This window comes from Thalassophryne amazonica, chromosome 8 (assembly GCF_902500255.1).
Source record: "Thalassophryne amazonica chromosome 8, fThaAma1.1, whole genome shotgun sequence".
Classification (NCBI taxonomy): domain Eukaryota; kingdom Metazoa; phylum Chordata; class Actinopteri; order Batrachoidiformes; family Batrachoididae; genus Thalassophryne; species Thalassophryne amazonica.
Genome location: NC_047110.1, coordinates 59,950,595 through 59,973,743, shown reverse-complemented (window position 1 = coordinate 59,973,743; position 23,149 = coordinate 59,950,595). Strand labels below are relative to the sequence as shown.

The 23,149-nt window shown below is 41.5% G+C and overlaps 2 protein-coding genes across 5 annotated transcripts in view; both read right to left on the bottom strand.

Annotated features, from left to right (window-relative positions):
- The window catches only part of lctlb (lactase-like b), a 28,062-nt gene extending 14,992 nt beyond the window's left edge, over positions 1-13,070 (bottom strand). For 3 of the 4 annotated variants that reach the window (XM_034176410.1, XM_034176412.1, XM_034176414.1), the window contains exons 1-10: positions 11,786-12,272; positions 7,688-7,848; positions 7,511-7,598; positions 7,319-7,428; positions 7,117-7,245; positions 6,919-7,014; positions 908-962; positions 668-833; positions 292-565; positions 74-200 (exon numbers count right to left, since the gene is read on the bottom strand). In XM_034176410.1, coding sequence (XP_034032301.1) covers positions 74-200; positions 292-565; positions 668-833; positions 908-962; positions 6,919-7,014; positions 7,117-7,245; positions 7,319-7,428; positions 7,511-7,598; positions 7,688-7,848; positions 11,786-11,912 — 1,333 coding nt within the window. In that variant the 5' untranslated portion in view covers positions 11,913-12,272. Of the gene's footprint in view, positions 1-73; positions 201-291; positions 566-667; positions 834-907; positions 963-6,918; positions 7,015-7,116; positions 7,246-7,318; positions 7,429-7,510; positions 7,599-7,687; positions 7,849-11,785; positions 12,273-12,757 lie in introns of those variants that run through there. The other variant, XM_034176411.1, reaches the window with a different exon arrangement.
- A 1,483-nt stretch (positions 13,071-14,553) lies between these two features.
- Positions 14,554-22,044, bottom strand: snapc5 (small nuclear RNA activating complex, polypeptide 5). The gene is made up of 4 exons (XM_034176416.1): positions 21,919-22,044; positions 19,138-19,265; positions 18,965-19,045; positions 14,554-15,075 (listed from the first exon to the last, which is right to left on the bottom strand). Exons 2-4 carry the CDS (start codon positions 19,225-19,227, stop codon positions 14,896-14,898), a joined length of 351 nt encoding a protein of 116 aa, XP_034032307.1. The 5' UTR covers positions 19,228-19,265; positions 21,919-22,044; the 3' UTR covers positions 14,554-14,895.
- Between the last annotated feature and the right edge of the window lie 1,105 nt (positions 22,045-23,149).

Below are 23,149 nucleotides of genomic sequence, written 5' to 3'. Positions count from 1 at the left end.
AGATCACTCTCTAAAAGGTGGGAGCTTTTAAAAATATATAGTGTAAATTTGTCATGCAGTCCTGTTTGGTCACCTTTGAGCATCTCGTTGATGTAGTCTTTATAATACTGTATTCTCCAGTCATCACACAGCTCTGTGCAAAACATCTTCTCCGAGACTCCGTTCTCCGTCACATAAATCATTGGGTTTCCATACTGTGTCTGAGACAGATAAATAAAACAGTGTGAGATACAGTCAGTCACTCAGTACATTACAATTTGGCGATGCATCATTTACACCACCGTCTGTCACCTTGATAAAATTGAGCAGGCGTCTAAAACCCCATGGCACAGAGTAGAGCCACTCAGACCCAGGGTCAGGCCACCGCGGGTCTACGAGCTCCGCTAGGTCCCGATCACTGAAGTAGCTGCTGCTGCTACGGCCCAGTGGGTTATTCTTTTGGGTGATGTAGCGTGTGGTGAAATGCCCAACACCTAGAAAGTCACAGGTGCCCTTGATATAACTCTTTTCTTGGGGGGAAAACATGGGCAGCCGAGATGTCCCCAGGCCCTGTTGGACACTCTTCCTCCCTGCACAAGCAGTCACAATTAGTGGAATTTTATTCTTCTAGTCACTGATGTTGCTTTACATTTATTGTAGCATCAGATTAACTGTTCACAAATATAACTTGCCGATGAAGTCTTTCATCACTTGAGGGTAGTCGCCATGAAAGATGGGTGTAGCAAACCAGCCTATGTTAAACTGGAGATATCTCTCTGCCGCCTCAATGTCTTTCTGGTTGCTGATGTCCACCGGCTCTCCCCAGTCCCCGGACAGAGAGATGCCGATCAGACCTGCAGACAGCGGTCCCCAACACTCAGATCGTACAACTGAGTCGTATACTAAATTAAAGTTGGAACTTGTTTACCTTTTTGTTTGGCCTTCCACTGCGTATCATAAGTATGCCAAGCTTTAGCATGTGCCTGTGAAAAATTTCTGTATGATTAACATTTCAAAAAAAGTGGTCAGTTGTTGATACTTTGAGCAAAACATCAATGCATCATTCTGATATCTTTTTCAACATGGCTTGCTTGTATAATTAGTGTAACGATTTAGAGTTCAGGTCCATGTTGATAAGCTAAGAGAATTCCTGTTTGCTGGTGATTACACCCTCAGTCCTTGTAGACATGATGATACATAAAGCTCCACAGGCTTGTTCTCTGCCTGCAATCACTTTAGATTGACAATCAGCACCAAAAGGACTGAAATAATGTACCAGCCCAGTATGACTATATGCCGGAAGGCACTGAGAGGTGCTGAAAGGCTCCATAAAAAGGGAACTTGAGGGCACAGATGGATGCTGATTATTAATGCAGGGGATGGGTCGTCGTTTTAAGAATGCTAAAAGGTGATTCAATCAGGAACTGTAACTGCTTTATTAAGGTTAAGTCAGCAACTTTTATCAATACAACCAAACAAAGCAGACTAGTCATAATGAACGGCATCGACGCTTAAACAAAACTGATCTGATACCACTTTCTGCTGAAAGCGAAGCAAAACGAAGCAATACTTCGAAAGAGTCAGACTCGGCTAATACATACTTCAGATACGAGCTGCCAATCAGTTTTTGCTGTGATAGACAAAGCTGACTGAGAGCAATTATACATTGATGGAAATCTCCCACATGCGTGTAGGCCTGTTATCTTACATGTACAAGGGTCGCCATTGTGAATACACGGAGGCAGGCGTCAAACTAAGTATTCTGATCCAATTACATTTTTCCCACAAATCTGACTGGTTAATCGTGTTAGATTTCAGACCATAAAATATCGTGTGGACAGTGGCAAAATATTAAAACCGTTTCACATTTGATGTATTCCTCTGCCGCCTGCCTACGTTGCTGTGCAGGTGTCAATAATGGCGCTCTCAGCTGAGAGTGAGTGACAATAGTGCAGGGACAGTGATGCCGAAACGCGTGGATTTAATGGATTTAACTGGATTGATTGATGGATTTACTGTGGATTTAACTCAATGCAGCTGATGAGATGGAGAAATCTGTGGGTCTGCTCACAGAATTTCCAGTTTGGCATGAACACGCTGTTGATCCAGTAAGCTTTGACGAGCCGCCCACACCCTTTCACAACAATTCGCTGACCAAATTACAGAAAAATAAACCATGCAAACGATGGAATTTGATTAGAATGGGAATGCGTTGCTGGTAAAACTTAATTTGTGACCGTAAAATCTAGCATGAACGTCCATAAATCAGACACAACAGGGTTATTCCCTAATTATTCTCACTGGGCCACAGATCCTTCTCTTATCATGCACCTGTTTGGAAAATGATCTCCCTATCGAGATTCTGCGGAGACATTCAAGTCCAGACTTCACTCATCACTCATCTTCAACTGCTTAGTCCAATTAAGGGTTGCAAGGGGCTGGAGCCTATCCCAGCAGTCATAGAGCGAGAGGCGGGGTACACCTTAGACAGGATGCCAGCCTGTGCAGGGCCATATAGACAAACAAACACATTCACACTCACACACACACACCTACGGACATTTTAGATTTTCCAATCCACCTAACCTGCATGCCTTTGTATATGGGAGGAAGCCGAAGCACCTGGAGAGAACCCACGCAAACACAAGGAGAACACGCAAACGCCACGCAGAAAGGCCACAGGTGGGAATCAAACCCAGGACCTTCTCGCTGTGAGGTAACAGTGCTAAGGACTAAGCCACTGTGCTGCCCAAGTCCAGACTTAAGACGTGTTTATTCTCCCTCTTGTATGGCTAACATATTGGCATATTATGGAAATATGCTTCCTATCCTTTTAAATTCATTTTATTACTTGCGGAACAGGTCTCAGGCTCAACTTTATCTAAATTCTGGGTCTGTTAGTGAAGCTTAGGGTTAGCGGCCAGTGAGCACCTTAGTATTTTCTCTGTTTCCCTGTTGATTTACTGTTGATGAATTATGCCTTAGCTTATTATACCAGGTTTTTCTGGCGGACTGATTCTGCGCTTTTTCTCTCTGTCTGAGGTGTGGAGGGCATCGCGTGGGAGTGGCATCTGCGGACAACGGGATGCTGGACTGACCGTGAGATACCATGCCTGAAGCCGATGCAGCAGATGTTGCTTTGCCTTCCTGTTTTCTGTTTCTTCAGCTTTGTAAATCTTTGTAAAAACCTTGTAATTGTTAGACTGGCCTAAGCAGTGGGTCATCAGTGGTCTGCTTGAGGTTTCTTCCTCAAATCATCAGAGGGAGTTTTTCCTTACCACTGTCGCCTGTGTGCTTGCTCTAGGGGTTGGTAAAGTTAGATCTTACTTGTGTGAAGTGCCTTGAGGCAGCTTTGTTGTGATTTGGCACTATATAAATGAAATAAATCGAAAAATTCTCAAGCTTTTAACACTGACCCTGCACTAAGATACATATATACAGCCAGCCTTTTGGTGCCCTCCGGGGCCTCCTGCTACCTTCCAAAGTATGGTCATACACTACCAGCCTACTCCATGGAAACTACAGTGAACCCACAGCAGAAGTGAATGGGCAGAAGTTGACAGCTATGGACATCTTTAGGTAGCAATGCTCTCTGTGCATATCAATTATGAGATTGATGCTAGTATCTCCAAGTCTAATTCTGCCTTTGGTTTTCTTCATTCATCAGTGTGGGATCACAATAGTGGAGCAGATAATATCAATTTTACAGCAAAATCATGCAAATACCGGAACAAACAAATGTGGCATGATGATTCCCAATATGGTACTTAACAAATCTGGTTAATTGGCCACTCGAAAATCCAAGATAGCTGCCATTTTCCAAGAAGGCCAGTAAACTTACCTACAGAAAAATGTGTTTTTTTCCCCACTAAAATGCACCTATCACAGTGGATCTGTTTTACAACCTCAGTGAAATCCAAGATGGCACCCAATTTAATGACCCCAAAGTCATTTTTTCACAAAAAATGTCTTTACTTATTTAATTTCTGTGATCTTGCTGTGAAACTGTAAGTTTTCAGGCATGCTGGATTTAATTTTTCATGTTCCAGCAACAATATGACACTCTTAGTGGCATAAACTGGCATTTGTCCATGTTGCCTGCAGATATTAAAAACTACAACACAATATATTCAACACTTAACAACTTTTAATAGGCCAACATGTAGGAGTTTCAAGAGATGAACACTTTCAAAACATACTGGATGGAAACCATTAATAATAAATGTAATAAGCTTTACTGTAATTTGACACATACGCAAAATCATGTCAGTGGTGTCCAAATAAAGTTTTTTGCGTGGGAGCGCTCAGGCTGTGTGGATTTTTGCTCTAAAAACATACGCAAAATAAAACAGAAATACCATAAGTAACAAATTAAATATAACTTAATGGAATTTGACATCAATATCATTTTTATTGATCAAACAGGAGCATTTCTATGCAAAAATATATTTTCGATAGGTCGTTTTGGATCTTGAATTTTCAAGTGGCCAATTGACCAGATATGGCACCTTGTACCACCGGCACGGTGGATTAGTGGTTAGCACCAGGGTCGGACTGGGAACAAATTTCGGCCCTGGCATTTTTCCTCTGGACCAGCCCACTATTGGCCCGACGAATCCACCCCCAAACACGCACACCCACCCGTCCATACCGAACCCCCAATGAACAAATACTATACACCTAAACACCATGAACACACACCTAAACACACACTTTCACTGTCATTTCACCTTGATCATAGTACAAAACGCGGACCCGGCGCCACGAGAGGGCGTCCTGATAACATTAAAGGCAATTACATATTTTGATGAAATTACAAGTTTAAATGACTATATATATATATATATATATATATATATATATATATATGTGTGTTATTTTATTTGTCTAAAATAAATGTCAGGTTCCTTATGTTAAACAAGAAATTATCTAATCTGAAATAACAGGTGGTTTTAATTTACAGATGAAAGGTTTCTAAAGAACCATTTATTGATTTATTTACCTGTTTTAATTACAAGTGTTCTAAACTTTTTTTTTTAACAGTAATCAGAAATTTTGAGGTAACAACAACAAAAAAACATTTCCAGTGATTTTTCTTCAGAAAACTGCTCTCTAAATGAGCAGTCCTGTCACACGTTAATGTTTTGTACAGATCAGTGGTTTCTGCACCAATCGGATTGGTCCAATCCATTTTGTAGAAATCAGTGGTTTCTGCCACGAGTCTTCTGTGTTTTGGCCCGACGCGTCGTTCCTATTGGAAAATGCGAAGGTACGTCACAGCTCAGAGTGTCGAAAGTTGCCGCATCTCATCTCAACATAACACCGGCTCTGTGGTATGCAGGAGATCATTTGACAGAGGGTCTATACGTTCAAATAATAATGAAAAAAAATACTGTCATCACTCTTCACTCTTAGTCAGTCTCTTACAACGGTGCAGCGTAAATACACAAGCTTTCCAGGAGCGCACACCTCCTCCGGTGCGCACTTTTTTTTGGGGGGGTGATATTTTTTTTTTTTTTTCTGGCGCCGAGTCTGACAAAACGGAAGCAAAAGCACACAAGCGGAAAAAAAGTTTTTGTGTCTCCAAAGTGTGTGTGAGTGAGAGAGAGAGAGAGAGGTAATGTGTAACCACTGCTAGGATTCACACAGCAGCAAATTAAGGAGCTGAAGTCCGTAGCTGTTGCATTTAAAGATTAACAAAAGTAAAGCACAGTTAATTAAGATAAAAGAAACGATTCCAACCTTGTATCAGTAGAAGAGCGGAGAGAAGTCCAGGCGCCGAGGACTCAATCCGTTCACGGGGCGGGAGTGGCCGCCTGCTCTTCCTGCAGTCTGATTGGCCACCCTGTATGCTTCTCCACTGTCATTGGCTGTTGGTCATGTCAATCATTGTGCTCGATGTAAGTCTCCGTTGTGTGATCAAACGGAAACAAAACTGAAACCTAGAATAAGACTGCGCCGTGTATGAAACACTACAGAACTTTTATTTTGACACAAATTCAGGAAGTGGCTCTGCAGCTGCGCCGATTAAATGCTGTAGCTTCACAGATCACGGACTTTCCTCGTGTTGACAGCAGCGCGCGGTTCGAGAACACTGTATATTTCCATAATCTCTATAAATATGGGACAGCCGGCCCACGCACGTCTAAACGTGCAGTGGCCCACCGGGCAAATGCCCAAAATCACAGATTACCAGTCCGAGCCTGGTTAGAACTGATGCATCACAGCAAGAAGGTCATGAGATCGCTTCTCGCCCTGCTGCGTGGAGTTTGCATGTTCTCCACATTTGAGTGGGTTTCCTCCCACAAAAAAAACAAAACAAAACAAAAAAACGCCCTGTGGAACATCTACCAGGTGTAATTTAGCCGATTCTTATCATCTGGTTTGTTTACTTCATGGTATGATGATGTACATGAACTTTCACTGTCACTTCACAAATAAATAAAATTTCAAATGCATGATTTTTTTTTTACATTCTCTGTTCCAGGATTTGTGCAGCAGTGACATAAAGGAAGTGATGTCAGTACTGGAGATGTAGTCATGTCATTTGTGTTTCCTGGGTTCTTTTACCATCTTCTCAGTGCTGCCACAGTGCAAAAACGGACATGAAATACAACCTGTTGCCATGAAATTCTACCAAGAAGTTGGCCTTTCTTATGAATTTGGACGTAACTATCCTCTTGACAGAATTTGCATAAAGGTGGTGAAAACTGGTATTTTAATGTAGACCGTTCCCAGGACATTTAGTCATATTTTGTAAGGTTTGGCCAACAGGCAACACAGAGATTAGAAGAAAGGAGTACTTTGAGCAGTGAGATCATGAAGGAGACGCAATCCAAAATAAGTACTTAACATGCCTCATGCAGTACAAAGGCGTATTAACATAATGTTGCATTTGAAGTTTTGTTCAGGATATTCATCCATCTGCAGGGTTACTACCTTGATTATGTGATGAGCTGCTCTGTAAGCCCCGGTTCCTCTCAGTTTCAGCCCAGGAGCATGCTCACCTGTTTCATAACCTTCAACAGCGACAGACTGTAGAAGAGACAATGGAGAACAGTAATTGGGTTATTACATATTCATCTAAACTTGATGGTCATGTGTGCGACAACTGCAGACCATTTCTTCTGAACCTACCCATGGATTGTTGAAAGTGATCCAGTATTTCACCTGATTGCCAAATTTTTCAAAGCACAGGTTAGCAAATTCATTGAAATGATTGACCATGCTTATGTTCTGCCACCCGCCATACTTTTCTTGTAACACCTACAGAAGCAGAGAGTACGTTAGCAAAGCAGAACAATGAGGATGAAGTTGGGGGCAATCAGGGTGTGCCAACCTGCGGGAGATCCCAGTGATACAGCGTGACAATGGGAGTGATCCTGTTCTCCAGCAGATGGTCAATGAGCTCGTTGTAGAACTGTATTCCCTTCTCATTTATGTGGTCAGCTGCAAATGATGTTAGATAAGGTACATTTCCAGTTTTCGCTTCAAGAGAATCATGAACATTGAATTTGTGCCAGCGTCTCACTCTTTATGCCAGTGGGGATGAGCCTAGGCCAGGAGATGGAGAAACGGTAGTGGTTAAGCTTCAGCTCCTTCATCAGCGATACATCATCCTGTGAAAGATCAACCAAAATTCTAAAGTTTTCAACAGCTTCCTGTTCTCCATCACATCTATTCTGAAAGAACCTCCTCATCAGCTCACCTTGATTTTGTAGTAGCCTTCACAGGAGGAATCTCCGGTATCATTCTGTTGAATTTTGCCTTTTTTGTGAGTGAACACATCCCAGATGCTCAGACCTTTTCCATCTTTGTTCCAGGCTCCTTCTGTTTGATAGGCTGAACTGCCTGCACCCCACGAAAATCCTAACAGCAGATCAAGTTAATGGCTCCTCCATGGATGGCCAGGTTCAGGGCCATTGAAATTAAACCAACAAGCTGTGCTTTTGGTACACATTTTTACAAATGGGGACACAATTATTTGTCCCCTATGAAAATCAACATTTTCTTTACAATTTTCCTAAGTGCTTTTTTTGTTTGTTTTGTTTTTTAGAAGGACAAGTTTTGCAGCTGACTGCTTGAGGCTTTCTTTCTAAATCTTCACATATCCTTCTTTATTCATGATTCCTTCCACCTTGATGAGATTCCCAGTTCCAGACACACCGAAGCACCCCCACAGCACAATACTCCCACTGCTGTGTGGGGACAGTGTCCTCTGGGATATACACCTCTCTCTTCTTTCACCAAACACAAGTGTGTCTCTATGGCCAAGGAGCTCCAAATTCATCTAATCTGACCAAAGGTCACAGTCCATTCATGTCCAAGGCTCTAATGAGTGTCTTCTTTGAGACTACAATTCCTGACTTGACTAAGTCATTCACTACTGTCTTGGCAGTTGTTCTGGGGGTCTTTAGACACATCTCTCACTAATTTTCTTTCCAGTCTTTGAAATCTTTTGCTTCCTACCTCTGCCAGGTGTGTCCTGTACTGTGGGCTCTCTTTGAATTTCTTGGTGATACTTCTCACTCCAGTTCTTGACACTTGCAAACACTGTCGTAACTTTGTATATCCTGCTCTATGAGCATCAAGAATTTGTAGAAACTGGTTTATTTTGATGCTTTCTCAAGTGACCGCTCTAACCCTTACTGATGTTTTTATACTGTGTGTATATTGGAAGATAACCTTCAGCTTTAACTTGATTTTACAAGCTTTGAGCATTACAAAGCTAAAGCACATCATTGCACAGAAATGGTTTGTGCTGTGGTTCAACAAAAAGGTATGTCCTTAAAAGGGGTTTAAGGGGCTAAAAAAAGCAAATTTCAAAGAAAACATTAAATTTCAGGACGGGGGCTAATGATTTTGTCCTCATTTGTAGCTTTAATTCAAGGGTTTAAACAAAAATATTACCTCAGCCATTTAGAAATTACAGCCTATTTTTAATCCGCAGTTCAAAGTAATTGGACAAGCGGAATGAGTTATTGTTAAAATCAATCACTGCCTTTACAGCCAGTTTTTTTTTTTTTTTTTTAAAGATAAGTCAGGGGATGGACACATGACCATTTACAACTCACTGAATGGGCCTTGGACATCATTTACATCAATCATTAAGAAATACAAACATTATGGCACCTTAGGATAAAGCAGGCAGTTCACAAAAACTGGCTGGCTGTGCATGCACACTTAGGGAAGTCACCAAGATGCCCATGACATGTCTGATCAGTTATACACTTTTATAGTGTGGTCTATTTGAAGAGTTTCAGTCAGGTTTCAGAATTCATCATAGTACAGAAACAGCATTAGTGAAGGTTACAAATGATCTTCTTATGGCCTCAGACAGTGTGCTAGGACCAGTTTTATTCACTTTATACATGTTTCCCTTCGGCAGTGTTATTAGAAAGCATTGCTTAAATTTTCATTGTTACGCAGATGATACCCAGCTTTATCTATCCATGAAGCCAGAGGACACACACCAATTAGTTAAACTGCAGGAATGTCTTCAGACATAAAGACATGGATGACCTCTAATTTCCTGCTTTTAAACTCAGATAAAACTGAAGTTATTGTACTTGGCCCCACAAATCTTAGAAACATGGTGTCTAACCAGATCCTTACTCTGGATGGCATTACCCTGACCTCTAGTAATACTGTGAGAAATCTTGGAGTCATTTTTGATCAGGATATGTCCTTCAATGTGCATATTAAGCAATATGTAGGACTGCTTTTTTGCATTTGCGCAATATCTCTAAAATTAGAAAGGTCTTGTCTCAGAGTGATGCTGAAAAGCTAATTCATGCATTTATTTCCTCTAGGCTGGACTATTGTAATTCATTATTATCAGGTTGTCCTAAAAAGTTCCCTGAAAAGCCTTCAGTAATTCAAAATGCTGCAGCTAGAGTACTGACAGGGACTAGAAGGAGAGAGCATATCTCACCCATATTGGCCTCTCTTCATTGGCTCCCTGTTAATTCCAGAATAGAATTTAAAATTCTTCTTCTTACTTATAAGGTTTTGAATAATCAGGTCCCATCTTATCTTAGGGACCTCATAGTACCATATCACCCCAATAGAGCGCTTCGCTCTCAGACTGCAAGCTTACTTGTAGTTCCTAGGGTTTGTAAGAGTAGAATGGGAGGCAGAGCCTTCAGCTTTCAGGCTCCTCTCCTGTGGAACCAGCTCCCAATTCGGATCAGGGAGACAGACACCCTCTCTACTTTTAAGATTAAGCTTAAAACTTTCCTTTTTGAAAAAGCTTATAGTTAGGGCTGGATCAGGTGACCCTGAACCTTCCCTTAATTATGCTGCTATAGACTTAGACTGCTGGGGGGTTTCCCATGATGCACCCAGTGTTTCTTTTTATTCACCTCTTTTGCTCTGTATGCACCACTCTGCATTTAATCATTGGTGATTGATCTCTGCTCCCCTCCACAGCATGTCTTTTTCCTGATTCTCTCCTCTCAGCCCCAACCAGTCCCAGCAGAACACTGGCCCTCCCTGAGCCTGGTTCTGCTGGAGGTTTCTTCCTGTTAAAAGGGAGTTTTTCTTTCCCACTGTCGCCAAGTGCTTGCTCACAGGGGATCGTTTTGACCATTGGGGTTTTTCTGTAATTATTGTATGGCTTTTGCCTTACAATATAAAGCGCCTTGGGGCAACTGTTTGTTGTGATTTGGCGCTATATAAATAAAATTGATTTGATTTGATATAGCTGTGACTGGAGAAACTGCATTGTGTAACCTTTGTATGTTGCATCACCAAACCAGCTGAAATATCATGTCTTCTCTGTGCTGCACCATGAAGCTAACTGCAGATGAAAAACACAAAAAATGTTGGAAATATGCAGTTTGTGCAGTCATGGCTACATAAAGGGACACTGTAACTTCATAGTTGTCTAGGTGTCTTTCCTCCTACATTTGATCTCGCATGTTCACTCGGTTTTTGAGAATTGCAGACTCCACATATTTACCATACAGTACCACACTGTATGCTTATTAATGACTGATGTGCATGAAGTTCAAGACATACAGTATTCAGTGACTTGGGGACTTGTCAGTGGAGGTACAGGAAACCTGGCTATAAAAGTTATGATTTGTTTGAACGATAATAGTTTTGTTTGTCCAGTTACTTCTTCTTTCAGCTGTTCCCGTTAGGGTTCTCCACAGAAGATCAGTCATTTCCATCTCACCCTGTCCTCTGAATCTTCCTCTGTCACACCAACCACCTGCATGTCCTCCCTCAGCACATCCATAAATCTCCTCTTTGGCCTTCCTCTTCTCCTGCCTGGTGGCTCCATCCTCAGCATCCTTCTCCCTATATACCCTATGCCTCTTCTCTGCACGTCCAAAACCATCTCAATCTCACCTCTCTGAGTTTGTCTCCACACCGTCCTACCTGAGCTGTCCCTCTATGTTCATTCCTAATCCTGTCAATTCTCGTCACTCCCAAAGAGAATCGCAACATCTTCAGCTCTGCCACCTCTTTTCGTTTGTGCCACCATCTCCAAGCCGTACGACATAGCTGGTCTCACTACTGTCTTGTAAACTTTCCCCTTCATGCTTTACTTAGGGCCTCTGAAGATGGAGGGTCTGTGTATAAACAAACGGCTGTAATTCCTAAATGGTTAATATATCTTGAATCCAAGCTGAAATCTACACTACAAAGACCTGCATTGCTTCATTTCAGCATCACTGTGATGGTGTACAGAGGCAAAATTACAAAAATTGTCCAACAACTTGTGGATTTGACTGTCAGTAGAGAGGAGGTCAAGAATAGGTCAAGACACTGAGACGGAACTTCTGAGTGCTCCTACCAGTTGGAAAAGTGCCGTAATAGAAGGAGCCGTGGTCGTTCTTTGTCCAGTCAAAATCCTCAGCCGCACACAGACACAGCACCAGCATAAGCACATGGCACACACCGAGCTCAGGGCAGGGCTGCATGGTACTCCAGGGCCTGCAGGACAGTCACTCACCGGCGCTTGCACACAGCCAGGAAACACTCACCTCTACGGAGCACAAAGCCAGGACAACTGGGAAACATGGCACATCCAAAGACACATTCACATGCATTCTTATAGGTTTGATAAAACAATATGATCAGGGAAAAAAACTGACAAACCATAAGGCAGCATCCAGTGCAGTGGACCACAGGGGGCCCAGCGTGCCTAAAGCCAAACGGCCCTATTCAAACTCAGCAGTGTGTGAGCTCATTCTGCTGAGGCAGACAAGAGTGTGTGCATTATGGTTTCACCTGTGTAAGCAAAGTCAGTGTTGAGGTTATAATAGTGCATCAGTATATCAGAATAGATGTTTTAAAAACCCTGCATATAGGCTGAATACAAATTTTACTCTCATCAAATACTGAGAGGGAAATATTGAGGTTTTGTCAGAAAATAAAAATCACAAAGCTGAGCTACATGAGTTTCAGTTTAAAATCATTTTTGGCACGCAGGAGAATATATTTCATGCACTGCCTTCATCACGTAAGGTTCAGATTTCTGACATGAATAAATACAATTAGAAATACTACATGCATCACACATTCCATGAAAATTCAGTAAGGTATATCTTATATTCCAATTCTAAGGTGGAACTATGCCAGTATACAAAGGTATATCTAAATATCTAAAAAGGAAGAGTAAAACAGGAGAGTAGAGCCACTTAGGTGCCTGGTCTTGAGAACCAGGGATGGTTTTGTGCATTGCTGGTAAACAAAAATCTTACCCAAGTAAGAAAGTTCATAACGGCAAAAAAATATTCTTAAATTCAACCTAATCATCAGTTACCTGTGTCACTTCAGGAAGCCTTTAGGAGCAGCAGGCGTGTGCTGGCAGCTCTCCTTGGACAGTTGATCACATCCAGCTGTAGGTCTGTTGTTAGTTACAGTCTCTATTATATGTGCCCTGTTGCAGCAGCACAAGTGTCAGGCTGGCTGTATTGTTTCAGGTATTTAGAAAATGCTGAGTGGTTACCACGCGAAAGTGTTTGCACTGCATAACTCATTCTCAGAGGCCTGTTTAGGACAAGCATCTAACATTACCCCCTTTAAATCATTTATTTATTTACTATAGCCACTTACTCCAATTAAGGGGTCAGAGACCACCACTCGCTGTCTGAGAATGAAGCATGTCATCAGTACACTGAAATCTTTTTTTTGATTTGACAAATGTGATTTGAGCTGATTGCCAGTTCTGGTCAGAATTATTGGGGTCTATGTATTGAACAGCCTGTAAATAAAAAGTAGCACCTTACAATAAGAGTACACAAATTAATGTATTAATCAGCATTAACGCAGTGAATTGTTTTAAATGGACTGCATTTATATTGCGATTTTCCATCTGAATTAGGAGCGCAAAGTGCTTTACAATGATGCCTCACATTTATGCATTCAAACACACACACACACACACACATATCAATGTCACCAGTGTTTTAACTACATTTATTTAATGGTGTTCATATTAACTAAAGTATTCATTTAATAATTTACAGATAATGAGCACATTAATATATGATTGGTAGCTCTTGTTCTTATTACAGCTTTAACTAATGACAATTATGTAACCTTGTTGTAGTATTACTGGAGAATAAACAATTCCTTTACAGGCCCCAAGACTCTTGTTTATCCCTGGATACACCACCGGGAAGTAGGTGAGAGTCTCTGACATCAGTCCATTACAGGTTACGTCCCTACCTGAGGCTGGTACCCATTTACAGCTGGGTGGACAACACAGAGGACACATGTCCGAAGCATGCACCTGGAACAGAACCCCAGCCTATACATCAGCAGTCCAGGTCCTATACCCCAGAGAAACCTGCAGTAACCCCCCCCCCCCAATAAGATAGAAACTAGGCCAGAGTCTCTTGTGCTTTCTGGAAAATTAGTCCTATACAGACTCTGGGGCTTGTTGGTGCATGCGCTTGTCCCTGGATTCTGCAGTCAAGGGGATTAGAGTCCCCGTCTTCCCCTGGAGGAGATGCCAGTCTGACACAGGTCAGTTCCTCAGCCAAGGGCAGTACCAATTTACAGCTGCGTGGACTGACACAATGTAGATTACCTGTCTTGTCCAAGGACACAGGTACCATGGGTAGGATTCAAAGCCAAGTGTACATAGTGGCACACCAGCTCCTTAAAACCGGAGTGGACAAAAGTCTGTTGCATTACCAGATTTAGTGTTTCCACTAGTGTCTCCAGTCAAATCTTTCTAAAAATGGAGTACACCAGACAGATTCAACGTAGAATACCACACCATTTGTATTTCTTAATGACTGATGTAAAGTTCACTCCAGGACATATTCTGTGGCATGGAAATGTTCATGTATCCATCTCCTGATTTGTCAAAAGAAAACTGACTGTAACCGTAATTTGTCCAATCACTTATGAGATTGGAAAAATGGAGGGACGCATATACAAAAGGTTGTAATGCCTAAATACTTAATGCAATATTTTAGTTAAACTCCTTGAAATAAAGCTGAAAATCTGTTGAATTTGAACTCCATTGTGGCAGTGCAGAGCTTGGAAACAAAAGGAAAAGTTTGTCCAAACACTTATGGACTTGACCGAAGTATGCAATCACTCACGTGAAGCCAATGCAGAGCATTTAATTCTGTGCTTACGATTATTTCTTTTTATATGGCCCAGCCATACATTTTTATACTCAGACAAATCAACAGCTCATCTTGTAATCTTGCAGTTGTAAGATGCTGACAGTATCTAATAACACTGACATATTACGCTACCACGCATACACATACATACTTCTTTTGAAATACTGACCCTACAATCTGGTGAAGGAGATAACAGTCTCACCACTGCATATGATCACACTGTAATGCCATCAAAATAAATTAAACTTTGTAAACAATACTAAACTAAACACATTTAGATATGATAGCCCACTGAAAACTGAAGCAGCCCAAAGTCTCAATAACCATCATCGCCATCCTCCTCTTCCTCAGGTACAAATTCAAGCTCTTCATTATCCTCTTCATTCTCTTCATCCTCCTCCTCATCTTCTTCTTCCTCCATTTCATAGTCTACAGATGTACTCAACAGCAGTTTGGTTTGGTTGATTCCACTCTCATCATCAAGGTCAATTTCAAGCTATAACAAAAGCAAAAATACAAACATTTACAGTGCAAACTCAGTAATTAACATCAACATCTGGCATTTTGTTATGACAGTGAATTGTCTCCGCCCACCCTCCCCGTGGTTAATGCTGTCACCACATAACTATTGTAGTTATGTGGTTATGGATACACAGGAATGCCATAGGGAAATTTTAAAATAAGTGAATCCTTACAAGTGAGGAAGCAAAGCGACTGAGGCAGGGGGAGGGCTTGGAAGGGGGTCCAGCTGCCAAGGAAAATGCTTTGGAAATTTCCAACTTGAAATTGTAACATTTGGTGTGCTTTCATACACAAAATTCAATGACATATAAACTTGGAGTCTGGTCAATATATAACCAAGACAAATTATACAATGAACACAGCTTTATAATTGACTTTATACAAAATTATGCAGCGAAGATACATGAAGGTTACACTATTGTTTCAACAAACTTTTCCAAAAAGCCATTTTGTGAAGACCAATCTGAGTGCAATGTCTGGACTTACTTCATCCTCTTTAACAGTTGTGATGGAATGAACAAATAAGGTGAGTCATTTAACCTATATATAAAGCACCCAACGTGTTTCTCTGCAGCCCATATATGGGTAAAGAGGTGGCGCATTGGTGAGATCATGCATCACCTGGGCAGGCCAAATGAAACCCAAATAACGACAAGCTCAGTTAACAGGCTAACCTTCGTTCACATATTTATCCAAAATAACACTCAGCCTCGGCTCGTGTGTCATGCATCACACTGACAAAGTGAGGAACCTTGGGGTAATTTTTGATCCTTCATTGTCCTTTGGCCTCCACATTAGAAATATTACTAGGACTGCTTTCTTCCACCTACGAAATATAGCGAAGATTTGTCCCATCCTGTCTATGGCTGATGCTGAGACCCTGATCCATGCATTTATCTCTTCTAGATTGGACTACTGCAATGTTCTATTTTCTGGTTTACAGCAGTCTAGCATTAGGGGTCTCCAATTGTTTCAAAATGCTGCAGCCAGACTTTTGACATGAAGCAGAAAGTACATCCACATTACACCCATTTTGGCATCCCTTCACTGGCTTCCTGTCCCAGTGAGATCAGATTTTAAGTTTCTGCTACTAACCTATAAAATTATTCATGGACTGGCACCTCCCTACCTACGTACCGACCCGGGCTTTACGTTCTCAGGGTGCAGGAATACTTTGTGTCCCTAAAGTGAATAAGAAGTCTGCGGGTCACAGAGCTTTCTCTTATTGTGCCCCTGTTCTGTGGAATGATCTCCCTGCGTCAATAAAACATTCAGATTCTGTGGAGATTTTCAAGTCCAGACTTAAGACGCACTTATTTTCCCTTTCATGTGGCTAGCATACTGGTACAGTTTTGTTTTACGCTTTTTACTCTTAATTCATTTATTAGTAATTGGAGCGGGCTGCAGCCTCAACTTTACCTAAATTCTGGGTCTTTTAGTGAAGTTTAGGGCTGGTGGCCAGCGATCACCTTAGTATTTCTTCTGTTTTTCTTGTTGTTTAATGCTGGCAAATTATAAGTATTTTTTTGTCTTTCTGATGCCTGATTCTGTTTTTTTTCTCTGTTTAAGGTGCAGCTCCATCCGGAGATGGAGTTGTATTTGTGTTGGCGACCCTCCTGCCCTGTGCGCCAATATCATTTCTTGTACGGTATATTCGTCCGTGAATTGTTCTGTAATTTATGTTTGTAGCATGGCCCAAGCAGAGGGTCACCCCTTTGAGTCTGGTCTGCTTGAGGTTTCTTCCTCAGAGGGAGTTTTTCCTTACCACTGTTGCTCTGGGGGTTGGTAAGGTTAGACCTTACCTGTGTGAAGCGCTTTGAGGCAACTCTGTTGTGATTTGGTGCTATATAAATGAAAATAAATTAAATTAAATACGTCACATGATAACGGTGATTACGAAGAGAAAGAAGTCAATGAGACACTGTCCACATAAACTTGCGCCAAATACCAATGTGGATCTGGCTGTATCCGCTGTGGTGACCCTGACCAAAACAGGAGCAGCCGAAATGACAACACACACACAAAGTCCTATTTCTCTCAAATATTGTTCACAAATCTGTCAAAACCTGTGTTAGTGAGCACTTCTCCTTTGCCGAGATGATCCATCCCACCTCACAGGTGTGGCATATCAAGATGCTGATTAGACAACATGATTATTGCACAGGTGTGCCTTAGGCTGGCCACAATAAAAGGCCACTCTAAAATGTTCAGTTCAGAAAACCAGTCAGTACCTGGTGTGACCACCACTTGCCTCACGCAGTGCAGCACATCTTCACATACAGTTGATCAGGTTGTTGATTGTGGTCTGTGGAATGTTTTCCACTGCTGTTCAATGGCTGTGCAAAGTTGCTGGATATTGGCAGAAACTGGATCACTCTGTCAAATACGCTGATCCAGAGCATCCCAAACATGCTGGGATGTTTTCAGCTTTCAGGAATTGTGTACAGATCCTTGCAACATGCTGCAACATGACATGATGGTTGTGGAAGAATGGCACAATAATGGGTCTCAGGATCTCATCATGGTATCTCTGTGTATCTCTCTCCACCACCATGGGCCACTCCATCCACAACACTGACATCAACAAACCGCTCACCTACACGACGCCACACACGCTGTCTGCCAACTGCCCTGAACAGTGAAAACCGAGTTTCACCTGTGAAAAGAATACCTCTCCAACATGCCAGATGCCATCGAATGTGAGCATTTGCCCACTCAAGTTGGTTACGACAACAAAATGCAGTCAGTTCGAGATCCCGATGAGGAAGGCGAGCATGAAGATGAGCTTCCCTGAGACGGTTTCTGACAGTTTGTGCAAAAATTCTTTGGTTCTGCAAACCAATTGTTACAGCAGCTGTCTTGGAGGTGAACATGCTGGATGTGGAGGTCCTGGGCTGGTGTGGTTACACATGGTCTGTGGATGTGAGGCTGATTGGATGTACTACCAAATTCTCTGAAACGCCTTTGGAGATGGCTTATGGTTGACAAATTAATATTCAATTCACTGGCAACAGCTCTGGTGGACATTCCTGCAGTCAGAACGCTGACTGCAAGCTCCCTCAAAACATGCATCATCTGTGGCATTGTGCTGTGTGATAAAACTGAACATTTTAGGGTGGCCTTTTATTGTGGCCAGCCTAAGGCACACCTGTGCAATAATCATGCCATCTAATCAGCATCTTGATATGCCACAGCTGTGAGGTGGGATGGATTATCTCAACAAAGGAGAAGTGCTCACAAACACAGATTTAGACAGATTTATGAACAATATTTGAGAGAAAGAAGTCTACATAATATAACTGTAAAAACCTTAAAAATACATAGATGACACAAGAAAGTGAAAAAAAATATTCCCATTGTGGGCCATTTAAAAATCAAATGACAAAATAGAAGTAATAATACAATATAATAATAACAACAATAACAATAATAGTGGGTATATGATAACAAGAATCCAAATTTATAAATACATTTAGACAGTAAATTAACAATAAAAATTCCATAATTTTACATTAGATAAGGGTCGAGTTCCTCTTCTAAAAACTGTTGAGGTCTAATGTTATAAAAACATTCTGGAGTCACATGCCATTCCAACTCATAATACAAGCTTTGCTTAATTTATTACTACCCTTGAAAAATGTCAGCTACCTATTCTATAAACACTAACCACCCCACGGGCAACATGCCAGTAGTTTTATAATCAAATTGCAAGGTGCCTAAAGATTACAACCCCCGTTCTCTCTCTTTCTCTCTCTCTTTTTTAATTAATTGTTGAAATCTTGAAATTGAAAATTTCTGGAGGGATTTTGCCATAAGCTTGACAGATTGTGTCCTGATGTTCTGTGGTGCTGACAGTGATTTACCTCTGTTTCTGAAGCCAAGTGCTGTGGAGTTCCATCATGCTTTTGAGCATTAATAATTGATTTCAAGGCCCCTTCTTCAAACTGAAACAAAAAGAACTCATGTAACCCAGGGAAACAAAAAGAACATACAAACAAAAACACTAAACTTACTTATTCTGGACTCATCCACTCACCTTTAACCTGTTCAGCTGGTCTTGTAGCATGACTTTGATTTTGAGGAGAGTCTCCTCTTCCTTCTTCAACTCCTGCAGGCGGCTGTGCATTTTTAGGGGTACTGCAGTAGTCAGACCATTCCTTATCACTGAACAAAGAGGTACCAAAATTATGAGTACATTCTAAATGAATGTTTAAATTCCTTTGTTTCAGTGATTCCCAAACTTGACCCAAGCAGACCCACAAGACTACATGCAGGGTAAATAAACTTTTCTAGCCTGGTATTTGTGTTTGCAAATTGTTTTTTACTTTCACTTTTGATACTCTGTGTGCTTCTTACCCTGTGTGCTGCTATACAATGCTGCTGGAACCTCAATTTCCCTGAGGGAGTCTTCCCAAGGGATTAATTAAGTTCTGTCTAATCTAATTTTTATAATAAGATTTAGTTTAAGCATTTAAAATTGAATTCATAAACATATCTCACAATCTTCTTTCCTTGGAGACCAGCTACTCGCATCTAAGACAGTCTGAGCACAGCTATCAGCCAATACTCAAAGGCATTCTGCATCCCATATCTGTAGCCAGAACCAAAAGCCCCTTTCACAGTGGCGTATTCGTAGAGCTGCGTATTGCGGCACTGTTTCATTTAAGTATGCCGAAACGCGCGCGCACTCAGCCTTTTTCCGTGTTCGTGGATCTGGTGCAGCTCCATGTGTTCGCTTTTTAAACCCAGTTCCCTCCTGTTAGCTGTGCAGAACACATCACTGCGTTTGGAAAACAGTGGACTGTATCATGAGAGTTTTAAAGTTGAATTACTGCCACGTATGTAGCCAAAGCTGCTATTTTCTGCCTCTGTGGAAGTGTGCTCTGTTCTCTACTGCACGGCGTGGTGCATGTCAGAAACAGACTCATTTAACATTATTATTATTTTTATTATTATTAGTCTTGGTGGATCATTTTCATTGTGTACAAATGCTGCTGACTCTGGCTCTGGTAAAAGCTGTCGTGAATGAAGCGCTGTGGCTCTAAACTTTTAAAGCTTCGGTTGCTCCGATCAGGTCCGCTGATTTGATCAGTCCTGATCGATCAAGTCGTCTGATGAGCGCACCATAATGCAGCAACTGCGCTTTAAAGAGTCACAGCGCTTATTCAGGTTTAATCAGACCTGATTGATCATGGCATCTGATGAGCGCACCGACATGCAGCGATGAGGGTTTTATTTTAAAGTCTCTCTCTCTCACACACAGAGAGAAGGGGAGAGAGAGAGAGAAAAACCTGCTGTTTCTGTTGTGTTTCTGGATTTCTGAGTTGAGGTTCGATTCCCTGTTCTGAGAACACACACGTCCATCAGTTACATCAGCTGTTCTGATCACACAGAGGCACTGCAGCTGCGTGATCCTCTTATCCAGTTGATTCCTCTGGATTCAATCACTCAGTTTTTGGATGTATCCAGGAGTGCCGTGTTTCACAGACTTGCATGCAGTAACGCTGTGCTGCGCAGACCTGCTTAAAACTGTGTCCAGCGCTCTACGCCGAAGAAAATTAAACATGTTTAATTTCTTCCGTCCTATGCACGTAGCCCTCAACATACTGCTGTGTAGGGAGCAAAAAACATAGAGCTGCTAAAAGTGGGCGTAGAGCTGCTCAACTCGGCATAGACAATACGCCACAATATGCAGCTCTACGAATACGCCAGTGTAAAAGGGGCTAAAAGAAAGAAAAGTTTCCCACTTTGGCATATTATGCAAACTGAATGGAGTACATTCCTATCAAAGTGGCGATCCATACGTAACTATATTAAGAATACCAAATTCTATTCATACATAATATAGCCATGTTAGGGGTTATAAACAGGAGCTGGATAAGGTTTGGACTAAGTTAAGTTAGGCTTCTCCCTGCTTCAAGTGTTAAGTGACTGCAGTAAAATTAGAAAGCTAGATAATTGCAAATATTTTGGAACCATAGCCAACATTTAAGATGGTACTCAAAAGTTAATTTTTCTGATGCTGTTTAGATATTTATGGAGTATGTTCATGTCTGACTTGGCTTTTCTAATCGTGTTTTTAGTTTTCTGGTTTGTAACGAATGTCATATGCAATCCAGACTGATTGTCCGACATGGGAAAATATCAGACTGGAAATCAGTCAGAGAGCAAGTAGCGTCATAGCCATATAATAATAGCGTGTATATGATGATAAGAACCTAAAACAATTATAAATACAATAACACATTAAATTAACATAAAAAATATGTAATTAACGATAAATAAAAGGGTTGAGGTCTTCTTCAAAAAACTGCTGAGGTCTAAGGTTCTAAAAACTTTCTGGACTCACACTCCATTCTAACTCATTATAGAAACTTTGCACAATTTATTACCACTTTTGAAAAATGTCATATTTTATAAACCTATTTTTATATCTACAGCCAGTGGATCCCCACAGGCAACGCGCTAGTACTGTACATAATAAACGCTGATGAAGACGGTTGTTATTGAGCGGTAGTTTGTCTTAGGTTAGTCATTTGCAGTTTACCACAGGTGAAATGATAAATTTGGTATACAGCATAGTACAGAAAATACTACTAGCAGCTGCCACGGGGAAGTGCGGAGACTACATGCCACTGCCCACAAAATACATTTGCCCCTGCTGCTAAGCGGTTTGAAGGTGTGTGTTTTGACAGTGAACAAAAAGGCAGATACAAGCGAAAGCTAACAGCTAGGAGCGAAACTGCTCCTTTGAGTAGCCGCTCCAACAAACATCAATAGCATGCACTTAAATGTACAACCATCATCAGATTATTACCTCTCTGCAAAAATCTGCCAAAAGCTTCATGAAAACTTTGAAAACAAGAGAAAATTAGCTCTTGCTAGCGGGACCAATAGTTTAACCGCTAGGATGTTACTGCACTTCTTCTCCGAGGTATAACAACAACATCTAACTTCAGTGCCGCAGTACTGCCATCTTCTGGTGAACAACAACAACAACTTCAGATTTTATTGGCGGTTTGTAAACCAACACGGTGCATTACCGCCATCAACTGGTTAGGAGTGGCGCATTACTGGATTCTGATGTACGTTATACTAATGAGGAGATGAGGGAGGGGAGGAAAAAACAAAATCTCCGGTACTAAATTCTCTTGAATAACCCTGTTTCCTTTAGATACCTCAGTACATGCCTCCAAGCAGGTGGTGTAATTGTAGAGGAGGAAAGTAATCGTTGAAGCGTTAAACAGTTTCATGTTCCAATGATGTTGAGAGTGTGTTTGCCATGCTCTGTTCATTTCTGTCTTGACGATTGTTTCGACTTCATTTTTGCTAAGTGGAATGTTAAATCGTATATCTGATTTCAGAGCTGCTTTGGCCACCTGATCTACTGCTTCATTACCCTCAATCCCAGAATGAGATGGAACCCACATGAACCATACGGAACCATAGGCTTTGAAGAATGTCATTGATCAGGTCTGGCTTGCTAACAGATTTGCAATTTTCTTCTTCTTCTTCTTCCGTTGAGATTATTGGCAGTTTGTAAACCAACACTGTGCATTACCGCCACCAATTGTTATGGAGTGGAGCATTAATGGAGTTTGACGTACGCTCTACTAATGAGGAAATAGGGAGATAAGGGAGGGGAAAGGTGGAGGAACTTACACTGTACCACAGGGGTTAGTACTATATTCTGCTGAATAACCCTGCTCCCTTTAAATATGCAATTACATGCCTCCAAACTGGTGGTGTTAAGTGCTGTTACAGGCTTAGCCTGTCTCTTTAAGAGGTTGGCCTTATGGGTAATGTATGCATAAAGCTGTGTAGCATTATGGGAAATGAAGTGCTCTTGAGCTCTCCTCCGTTAAGCAGTGTGTGTGTTATGAGCGGGACCGGAGTGGCAGGTTTTTGTTCTCTCTCTCTCGGCGTCGGCGACGTATGTGCATGCCCAGCCTGCAGCGGTCAATTGCATGAGTGTTCACTCGCCTGGGAAAGTTATGGCTAGTATCAGTCTGAAGCTGTGGGGTGTCTGTGTTACTTGAAGTTTGAGA

Excerpts from the sequence above, each read along its gene's own strand:
- snapc5 (XM_034176416.1), bottom strand. The coding sequence starts at position 19,227 with ATGCACAGCCGCCTGCAGGAGTTGAAGAAGGAAGAGGAGACTCTCCTC. Across the intron at positions 19,046-19,137 it reads ACCAGCTGAACAGGTTAAAG|TTTGAAGAAGGGGCCTTGAA; the intron begins GTGAGTGGATGA and ends TTTTTGTTTCAG. Across the intron at positions 15,076-18,964 it reads ACTTGGCTTCAGAAACAGAG|CTTGAAATTGACCTTGATGA; the intron begins GTAAATCACTGT and ends CTTTTGTTATAG.